Here is a 10,677-nt window from a genome sequence, read left to right as displayed (position 1 = left end):
AGGTCAATTTAGTCATAAGGTCATGCAGTCTTGGGCTGAGTGTACTCACTAAACAAAGATGGCATATTTCAATTAACCATCGTGGATTAATTAATTAATTAATCTGAATTTATTTCACATAACTTATGGTAATTCTGACAGTTTCTACGTTACAACTCTAAACATAAAATAATACAAATGAAGCACATGCTTCACTACAGTGCGTTTGGTCGCATTGGTGTAGTGACGGCAGCTAGATAACTTAACCGTGCTCTACAGAGTGACATGCTGTTTTCTAAATTCTTTTTTTCAGTGCCCGTTTAAACACCTTTTGCTGTAGGCCTGCAGATTTAAAATATCCTGTACCGATCATGAAATTCTCCTGGTTTTCATCAATGTGCTTCTACAAAAATATTTTATGCCTTAAAGACAAATCCATACAATACATGCTGATCAATTTAGATGACCACTACTAATTGCACTTTTAAAAATTGATAGTCCTTTTACTTTAACCACTCACAAATGAAACAAAAAATGTCAACAAACTGTCAAATATTTTGTCCTTGTTGACTCTGCTTCGATCAGGTCCGACTGAGTTTGTTTCAAACAAAAACAAGAACGTTCACTTGTGTAAAAGGACATAAAGGGATATGTACTCAGGTTATCCATACACACTCATAAACGCACACACTCATACATTTAAGAATTTATACATCTCAACACCCAAACATGCCATGATTCATAAACCCCAGCTGCTGTGTTCCATGTTTCCCTCTTGTCTGTACATACTAGAATCTATCGTCTCTCACATTCACTCTCCATCTCATCCAGAAGACCTGGAAATCATTTATTCAGAGCGCTCTCATTCATACACAGAACTAACACTCCACATGGATCTGCTTTACGTCCTGATCCACTTAGCATTTCCATCTCTTGCACCTTCTTATGACCTCACACTTCGCCTTGGTTTCATTTCTGTCCCAGAGGAAGAGTAGAGGTGGGGGTTGCTGGGTGAATTTTGGCACTGGAAGGTAGAGCAGCAGTAGAGCACGAGGAGGAAGAGGTGGAAGAGGATGAGGAACAGGAGCTAAATGTCCCTGCAGCAGCAACAGCAGCAGCAGCAGCGGTGCTATCTGTGGGCGCAGCTGTGCCACTGCCAGGCAGCAGAGACGCAGCCGTGGACACGGGAGATGTGGGAATTTGGGAAGGCAGCAGCGGTTGGCTTTGAGGTGGCGAGTGGGGCAGCTGGGTGACGGGTTGTGACTGAGACTGTATGGGACTCTGAGACTGTATGGGACTCTGAGGCTGGCGGAGTGGGGACTGCTGATAGGTCATCTGCTGGAGGGGGAGGGACTGATGGAGGTGTAAACTTTGCTGCATCTGTGGCACTTGAGCCGTGCGCGTTTGCGATGGTGGTCCCGAAGAGTGCAGGTTGGACAGGTTCCCTCCACCTGTGTAATGGGAAGGGGCAGCCGCAGGCAAGTTGCCAGGGGTTGGGGGTACCTGGGGGTTCAGTGGTGCCACAGGAAACCAACCTTGTGAAGAAACCTGTATGAAATATAGTATAAAATAATGCTTTGTTATGGTTCCTTAAATTACCTTTTAACCAGGTTGATCATATTAAAGGTAATTGTTTGCTAATAAAAATTGATGTGTAGTTTGTGTATGTGAGCAGTCCTACCTCAGTTGACTGGCTCCACCCTCCCAACTCCTGCACCTGCTGAATCTGCTTAATTTGATTGAGTGAAGGCTTGGGTGGGGAGGGGCCCACCGTCTCCTTTGTCCAATTATCAACAAGTTTGTGCAGTTCATCTGTGAATGTGCTTTTTCGTAAAGGGCTGTTATCTGTGGGGAAATGATGGGATGCATCACACCACCATTTATTTACTCATTTATATGTGGTCTTGACATGTAGGTGAGAAACTGTACCTCTTTTAGCAGGCAGTGAAGTCTGGTGCTCTGGGTTGCAGTATAGGGGCAGTCGATTCTGTTCACCACCTGACAAACTACTTGACTGCTGAACAACTAGAAGAGAGTTGAAGAAACAGTGAGAAAGAGAGAAAAGAAGGCAAGAAATGAAACAAAGAATTGATGAAAAGCCTTACCCGAGTGTGACACTCCGTTGTTGTCCATGTGAGAGTGAGGCCGGGGCCGGAGCTTGATTTTGGCAGGCCTGGGTCTGCGAGGAGACAGGATAGGAGGTGCTGTGGGGAGAGGAGGGGTTCGGGACAGGGATGCAGGCAGACTCTGCCTTTGGTCTTTGAGGGAGCGAAGCTGCCTGTACAGTTCCTGCAGCTCTCTGTTCTGCTGGGCCTGAAGGAATACCACCTCTTTTATGTGCCTGTAGGAGAACAGACACAAAAGAGAGAGAAGGGAAGTGGTGACAATTCTGAGAATTCAGATATAAAGAAAAGAAACAACAAACGGAGACTGGAGAAATAGAAAATGTAACAAATAGAGAAAGAAACATCCTTGTGACGCTAGAAAAATGCAGTTACTTTATCTTCCCCCTCGCTGACATACTTCTCTCTGAGCTTGTGTAGTTCTTTTCTCAGGTCTTCATCCTCCAGCTCACTCTCATCATCATCATCGCTGCTGCCGAGGGGCGAGTGGCCGTGCCCATGACCTCGAGGCAGGTGAGCCACTGCTGGGGTCCTCTTACTTTCTTCTCTCTCACCCTCCTTCGCCCGTGACCTCCTCCTCTCCCTCTCCAAATCAGGAGACACCGGGGAGCTGTCAGTGTGCCTGTCCTCTTTCTTCGTCTCCGCCTGGGTTACGGAGAAGCGTCCCACTTTCCTGTGGGTGCTACCCTGGCCTTGAAGAGCATCCTTCGGGGGAGAGGACTGGGGCACTGGAGTCACCTGATGGCAGAGAACGTGGGAGACTTCAGCTAGTTGTCCAGACAAATGAGTGGTAAAGATAAAATGTGAAATAATTCTCCAACCTGAAACCGTCCTCTGCGTGACTGAGGTGGATTTAAGGGTTGCGTCTCTTTCTCCTCTCTGACTGCCTGACTGCTGGAGCGTCCATCTGATAAAGAGATAGGGATGAACAACAAAAAGGGGAGACGAGGAGGCACAGACAAGAACACGCAGACACAGGTATAAGAACACATAAAGTAGACATACACAGAAGCAACAGACACAGTAAGACGTACAGAGATGCACACAGATAGACAAGGGACACGAGCACAAAGGCACAGTGTTAAAAATCATCCACCAACGTCATAAGTCAACAACATAGTGACTTACATGGCTTGCGTGCAGGTCTATGTGAATGTTTAAACATATGTGGAGTCATGTTTCTACATGATTAACAATAAACTGAAGAATAAATGTCAAATTTGTGGATGTAAAAAAGCATGCCTAAGAGAAACAAGTGATGGGTGTGTGGGAAGGGGTGGTAAAAAATAAACACAAATATCGTAAGTCATTAAATAAAAAGCATATTGTGAGATGGCAGTTAAATGTTAACAACAGTGTACCCCCACCCACCCACACATCCACTCTCTCATTCTCACTGACTCACAATATTCCCACTCATATACCAGACAGCAAAGCTCAATATCACATCTGAGATCTGGGCTCAGATCCACTCTGATATTGTTCAATGTGTTTGATATTAGGGAATACTACATTAGCAGAATGTGTACATAGATAATAACTGTATTATTTAAAACCAATATAAACACAGGCAGCCTGATACAGGTGCTACTTACAGATAACGATCCATTATTAGTCACTCATGAGGAACATAAAATACATGCTCATGCATGTTCACTTTAAGAAAAAAGCTCTGCTGGACATATTACGCATGAACACAAACACATGCAAGATGGCAGGTAGTGATAAAGCTTAGCCATATAACAACCCTACTTATGTAGCTTATACACCCTTGATTATGCTCACAGTGTGTACTGGAAATAAGGACTTTAATCATAATCATAAAAAAAGAGTATTTTGTACACATAATGAATAAGAAAAAGTACGGAAGCCCTTAGCGGACATGCATCCATACATTTTATTTACTCTGTTTTCCCGTTATTTCTGGTCATTTTCTGGAGATCTCGACTTATTGTTCATCTCGGGAGAACAAAGCTGGTTTTCCCATTATAAAAGATTAATCTGGCCCATTGTCTCGAGATAACAAAGCTTGTTTTCTCGTGATAATGGAATAATTTTTCAGCGATCTAAAAACAACACAATAGGCCGATCACTATAATATTACACGCCATGCTGCCATTGCCCACACGTATGAGGTAAGCTAAGACTAATTCTATGTTCGTTTTGTGCTTTTACAACTCCGGGGATACGAGTTATGATCATCTGATGTTATGGCGCTGCCACGTTGTTGTCTCGTGATGACGTGATAAATAATTTGAGATCTCAAGAAAACGACCAGAAATAAGTCACAGGAAAACAGAGTAAATAAAATGTATAGCTGCTTGTCCGCTAAGGGCTTCTATAAAAAAGGAATCTTCATGGATCAATGCTTTACTGTATGAGCTTACACAGGAAGCGTACACATTTCCTGACGTATAATATCTAACAACTTAGCATCTATCTCAGCTGTGTTATGAGGTGGCTTGCATGGTGCTGTGCTGTCTATACTCAGCCAGCAGGTGGGAGTGAGGAGGTGAGCTGGTTGCAGTGCTTGCAGACTCGGGGTAAAAAAAGGGAGGGATGGGTGACATATGAAGGTATTTCTCCTGGGCACAGGCAGAGCTGGACTCATCTGCACTGGGATGGGCATCAGATTTCTGATGCCAACATCTTCCTACACTGTGCCAATCTTCCACCCTCCTCTACTCTTCACTGTGTTCGCCCACTGCGTGAGTACCCCATGCAAAAAGAAAGATTGCCAAGAAAATTAAATGAAGAAATTCAGGAAAAAAAAGCAAAAACAACAATGTATGTAGTGATGTAAACACTGACATTACATGGACACTATTGTCACATTACTATAAACAAAAACAGGATATATTAGCTGTAAACATTACAATCCATTAATATTAACAGGTATTAATTCCTGATGGTTAAGAAAGTTATTTCACTATGTTAAAACTAGCACTACATATTAGATGTAGGTCCATGCCCCAGCATCCCATTCTCTCTCTCTTTCGCTCTCTCTCTCTCGCGCGTGCTTGCCCGCTCTCTAAGAGGACGCTACCTTCTTGGACTCTGGGCTTCTTGAACAAGCTGGCGGAGTGGCGCAGTTTGCACGCCCAGTTTTTGAATTTGCGAGTCCAGGATTTCTTGCTAACAGGATTTCTGATACTAGGACATGTCAGGTTTAGGCCAAAATATCCACCTCCTGCATTGTGCTTCTGCTGTCCATGCCGGAGGGGGATCGGGTGCTGACTGTGGGGCCACGATGCGTCTCCAGTGGTACTGGTGTCAGAGTGTGGGGGTACAGCCTAGAACAGTTAAGACAGTCACATATATCACAGTGCTAAAAGAGCACTTAATGGAGCCATATTTTAACATATGAATACTAAAATAATGTTTATTTAGCACAGTGAACGTCAAATTCTGTCGTATTCACTCACAAGTATGGTTGGTTCTCCTGGTACAGGTGGGCGCTGAGGCCCAGCCGAGTCATCCTGATTGGGAGGCAGTAAAGAGGTAGGCGGGGTGGACGAGGCAGAGGTGGAAGGGAGAGATGGGACAGGCTGTTGCTCCACCGGACAAGGCTGCGCAAAGTTGGGCGCTTCTAAGGAAGCTTCCTCTCGTCCTCCATCCCTCTCTGGGTCAGGGGAGGTGGAGGAGGAACGGGAGGTGGTGGAGGAGGTAGAGGAGGATGAGGAGTGAGGGGAGGTATCTGAAGAAGAGGAGGCGGGTGGGGGAAAAGACAAGTTGTGGATCGACTGTGGCTCAGATGACTCGTCTCCTCCTGCTGACGTGGAGGCGGCTGATGTGGGCCCAGAGGCAGCTCCCCCGGCCTGAGCTCCCCCGCTGCTGTACTCCTGATACAACAGGTTCCTCAGCTTTTCATCAAGAGTCTTTATACGGTTGTCTACGAAATCGATTTTGGGAGGGCCTTCGCTGTCTGACTCAGCCACGGAGGAAGGCTGAGCAGGGGAGGGTGTCATTGTGTGGGAAAGAGAGGGTAAGGGGGCATCAGTGGTGCCCAGCTGGAGAGGTAGCAGAGAGGAGTCAGAGGAAGGGTGAAAAGCAGCGGAGTAGCTACACGTGTCCTCTGTGACACTCGTCTCTCCCGTTGACACCTCTGACTCTGACATCTGTAAAGAGGACTGCTTCTGCAGAGGAAACTGCTGCTGTTTCTGTGGTGTGTCCACGGCTTTAACCACTTCTTGTTGCTGCTCAAAGGTTTGCAGCTGTTTCTGTGGCTGTATATGTTGTTGTGCCAGCTCAGCGGGGATTTGAGTTTGTTGTGGAATCTGCTGCTGCGGTACAGGAGTAACATTTAGCTGTGCCTGTTGTTGAAGAAATTGTTGACTCATTGACATGGGCAGCGTTTGGCTTTGATCAGACTTTAAAGCCGCAGCAGCACTCATAAACAGCTGTTGCTGCTGCTGCTGTAGCTGCTGTTGCACCAGTTGTTGTTGCTGTAACTGCATTGTCTGTTGTAGGTTTAACTGTTGCTGCTGCTGGGGATCAATTGGGGCTTGCATTTGGGGAACTACAGCAGCTTGGGGTGCCATAACCTGCTGTGGTACCTGCTGTAATTGATGCTGTTGCAGCATCTGTTGGGTATACTGTGGTGTTTGCTGTTGAGGAAGGGGTTGTTGCGTCTGCTGAAGGGGCATCGGTGGCAGAAACTGCTGCAGAGGCACAGACTGTTGTAACAACTCTGTATGACCTGTGCGAGGCATCACTTGCGCCTCAGTCAGCTGTTGTTGAAGCGGTATTTGCGTCTGCAGAAGTTGCTGATGCTGTAACTGCTGGAGTGACTGCTGCAGTGCTCGTTCCTGCTGCATCTGAAGTTGTTCTTGGGACACTTGCTGTTGTTGCAGAGGTGTTGCTTGTTGGATCTGCTGTGCCTGTTGCTCAAGCTGCATTGCCTGCAGTTGCTGATGCTGTAATGCCGGCTGTAGCTGTGGTTGTTGCAATGGTTGTTGGGCTGATTGGGCCACCTGGGTGAGTGTCTTCTGTTGCCCCATGCCAAGCTGGCTTTCCGCAGAAGAGGTCACTGTAGCAGCAGTAGGTGGAGAATGAAAAGAGGTTGGAGGCTGGTCCGCTGCAGGCACATATGACCTTGGAGCAGCTATCACTGTATTCCCTGTACATTGACCAACAATGGAGCAATTGCTGGCTCCCGGAGAAGTGAGAGTATTTGGCAGAATGGTGGTCGGTGTGGGAGACACAACAGTAGGGGCAGTGGATAAGGTGGAGAGGTTAGCAGCAGCAGGAATTGCAATGGATTGGGGAACATTGGGAATTTGGTCGGCAGAAGCTGAGGTAAGGAGTGGCAGTTCAAGACTACCAGAAGCACTGGCAGGGACAGAGGCTTCAAGAGTAGAAGCTGGTGCAGAGGAAGTGGTGTTAGAAGCAGGAGCAGCAGTGGCGGAGGGGGTCATGGAGGCAGGGGCTGAGACGGTGGAGACTGGAGGGGAGGTGGCAGCAAGGGTGGGGCAGGGGGGAGAGGGCATTCCAGTCAAGGACTCCAGACTCTGGGATCCTTCACTTTCTACAGCCACAGGGAGGAACACACTGTTAGTTCCTGTTATGCTGCAAACTCAGTCATGTTAATGAGCCAAAGCATTAAAATTGACCTCGGTGGAGCTCACCTTTCTCTATTTTAGGAGACTGAGGTATCCGCATCTCCGAAGTGGGTGGTGGAGTGGCTGCTCCTGGGCCGGACAGAGAGTCTCTATGCCGGATGGTCTGGTTGATAAAGAACCGCCAGCGTCCCACAGGGGAGGAATGGGGCACTGAGTCCACTAAAAAAACATTAAGTCATTTTATAAGTTTAAGTTAGTTATAAAACGTAGACCATTTTTTGTGAATCAGAAATATATCTTACTTGTTGAGCTAGTGGGAGTGCTCACATGCAGCTGGTCCATTGATCCAGTCTTTAAAAGAAATACAAATTAAGTTATTATAACATGTTTCTATCAAAAATAGAAAAATAGGCAAGGACAGAAGTTGTTTGATGCAAATATGGAAATTAACATACCAGTGAATGTGTCCGAAGAATTTCGTGAGCTTTCTTAACTATGGCTCTCAGCTCCTCAACAAATTTCTCCTTCTCTACATCAAGAACAAAGTCCTCCTCCACCTACACACAAAATTACATTTATTAAGACATAGAAGCATTACTTTTTAGCTAGCAATGCAGGCTAATGTAATACATAAGCGGTCTACCATGTAATCTGCAATGTCCTCAGGTGCATCCCCTTCAATGTCAAATTTAAATGTCACCATCTTGTTGCTATGGGTCTCCAACTGGCATTCCACCATATTGTCCCCACTGCCAGACACCTAGGAAGGACAAGACAAATAACCACACTTTTCTTTTTCAAAATCTCTTGGTATGTGAGGATTTAGTAATATAGGAGGTTAATAGTTGCTGTTTTTTAACCTGGAGCATGCTCAGTTGAAACTGATGTGGGACTTTCTCAGGCCTCTGACAGGATGCTCTTCTTTGAGCCTTTAATTTCTCTAACTTCCCATTGGCCAAGAGCTGAAGAGATTCTTCTCCATTAGCAGGAACAGACCTGTTGATGGTAAGGTGGTAGGGTTGTTACACACTGAACTGTAAAAGACACTGATTGTAACTCCTAGAGTACATGATGCTCCCTCCTTTATAGACCCACTCCTACTTCACAAGGTCCCTTGCTGTTCACCTCTCCACCAGATACACTCAGATTTGTCCATCCACACACATGTATCCTGTTCCAATTAGCCCATCAGTGTCCTAACCTTCCACACCTCCCTCCTCATCCAGTCTGCCAAAGTGCCTGCCTATTTTTTCGTTACTACTTTTTCTGCCTGTAATCCATCCAATTCAAAATAAAGTGCAGAAATCTGCTCATAATCCTCTGAGCTTGGGTCCTACCTTTCTGCTACTCTACCAATAAGGACAGAATGACCTTGCCATCCATTGACACAGCAGATCAGGTTTGATTATTTTTCAGTTGAACTGCGTTAGATAACCTAAAACTGTTTGTGATTCTTCACCACTCTCAACATGAATCCCCACTGGCTGTCTCAATGCCCAACCAGGTTCCCTGTCAGCAGCCCAGCTGACCCCTGAGCAATCTGCTGAACTATCTCAAAAGTCCTGTTCCTGCTGAGCTACCACAAAATTCCCCTGTTCCTGTGGAGCTGCTGCAAAAGTCCCCTGTTACTGCTGAGCTACCGCAAACTTTCCTTGTCCCTGCAAAGCTCTTGCAAATGTCCCCTGATCCAGTGGAGCTTCGGCAAAAGTTTCTGGTTTCTGCCACTGTGCTGCAGCTTAATCTCCTGTTTCTGCTGATGAGCTGCAGCAAAAGTCTCCTGTTTCAGCTGCTGAGGTTCAGCAAATAATCCCCTGTTCCTGCTGACGCCAAAGACTCCAGAAGCTGTGCTTCTGCAACTTCCTGTTTCCGTGGCTCCACAAGCTCCCCTGCCTGTGCAGCAGATTGTGAAGTCCTGTCCCGCATCTAAGTCTCTGGAATCCTGCTCTCCTCTGGTCAACCTATCGTGCACCTGGATCAGTTCCATCCTTCTCATCATTATCCAGCCCATCCTCAAGAGGTCCACGCCCTAGTCCGGTTGACCTCCTGGCTATGTTCTTCAACTCACAGGACTACTTGCCCCCTTCTTATCACAAGTTTGTTTGCCTGCCTTTCTACCCACACCAGCTAGTAAGTAATCATCAGGCCCAAACAAGCATTTTTTGGCAAACCTATCCAGTTAAGAGACTTTGGTGAATCTGACTTTTGAAATTCATGTGTTTAGATTCCTAACATCTACAGTACACTCCTTTGCTATGTTAACTTATCAGACAGTTTACAAATAGCAGTCAGTTACGATATTAGACATACCCTGAAGACGAATGTTGTTCTGTAGTTAACAGGTATGGACCATCCTGAAGAGTGGCATGATCATAGACACAAAGGAGAGGCCAGGGGAGAAAAACACAAAAAACATTAGCAAGATCAGATGCAAATAAATCACAAATGTAAACATGGATAATGTTATCTTTAATAACACACTTACTATTTTTAAATGTATTTGTGTATTAAAGGTATAATCTCGAAGATTTTCATTTAAATAAATGTCTGTAAAGTCACTATCTATCGCCGAATGGTAACACAACGGTGATTAAACCACTGATGAAAGCATTTGCATTTTCAGTATATAGTATTATTATGCACTGGGTGCCTGGTGCGGAAAAAATCACAAGCGGTGCCCAGTTAGTGACATGTTTTCCATCACACAGCAGTGGTTGGTCTGCCAGAGAGGGTAGGCGGAGCTAAGCGGCTGCTTTTCCGGTCTCTGCAAGTGTTGCGAGTAAACAGTAATCTACTATGACTGAACAAACAAAGACAAGATTGATGACTACAGATACAACTCAAAATACAACAAATTTGATGCTCAGATGAAGGCCGTCAGCGAGGAAAATCAAGAGTTACAACCGTAACAAAGGGAGCCAACTGTAGATGTCTGCTTAAATTGGGAGGTTTACTCCTACAATTACCGTTTATCGCCAAAGATGCCACCAAAGAGAACGCAACTGAAATCTTTGAGA

General features: G+C 45.7%; 1 protein-coding gene across 4 annotated transcripts in view; it reads right to left on the bottom strand.

The window, feature by feature from the left end:
• Window positions 1-312: 312 nt before the first annotated feature.
• wnk3 (WNK lysine deficient protein kinase 3) overlaps window positions 313-10,677 on the bottom strand; it is a 36,913-nt gene continuing 26,548 nt past the window's right edge. For 3 of the 4 annotated variants that reach the window (XM_069659590.1, XM_069659592.1, XM_069659593.1), the window contains 14 exons: window positions 9,971-10,014; window positions 8,524-8,659; window positions 8,307-8,423; window positions 8,119-8,220; window positions 7,966-8,014; window positions 7,730-7,882; window positions 5,528-7,629; window positions 5,149-5,395; window positions 2,924-3,009; window positions 2,503-2,840; window positions 2,085-2,320; window positions 1,909-2,004; window positions 1,661-1,824; window positions 313-1,527 (listed from right to left, as the gene is read on the bottom strand). In XM_069659590.1, coding sequence (XP_069515691.1) covers window positions 949-1,527; window positions 1,661-1,824; window positions 1,909-2,004; window positions 2,085-2,320; window positions 2,503-2,840; window positions 2,924-3,009; window positions 5,149-5,395; window positions 5,528-7,629; window positions 7,730-7,882; window positions 7,966-8,014; window positions 8,119-8,220; window positions 8,307-8,423; window positions 8,524-8,659; window positions 9,971-10,014 — 4,449 coding nt within the window. In that variant the 3' untranslated portion in view covers window positions 313-948. The remainder of the gene's footprint in view (window positions 1,528-1,660; window positions 1,825-1,908; window positions 2,005-2,084; window positions 2,321-2,502; window positions 2,841-2,923; window positions 3,010-5,148; window positions 5,396-5,527; window positions 7,630-7,729; window positions 7,883-7,965; window positions 8,015-8,118; window positions 8,221-8,306; window positions 8,424-8,523; window positions 8,660-9,970; window positions 10,015-10,677) is intronic. The other variant, XM_069659591.1, reaches the window with a different exon arrangement.

The sequence above is a fragment of the Semicossyphus pulcher genome, unplaced genomic scaffold (genome assembly GCF_022749685.1).
Source record: "Semicossyphus pulcher isolate SPU_LCO1_2020_fin unplaced genomic scaffold, fSemPul1.0.p SCAF_13, whole genome shotgun sequence".
In the NCBI taxonomy this organism is placed as follows: domain Eukaryota; kingdom Metazoa; phylum Chordata; class Actinopteri; order Labriformes; family Labridae; genus Semicossyphus; species Semicossyphus pulcher.
Note: the sequence above shows the minus strand (reverse complement) of the source record. Positions and strands in the feature narration are given on the sequence as shown.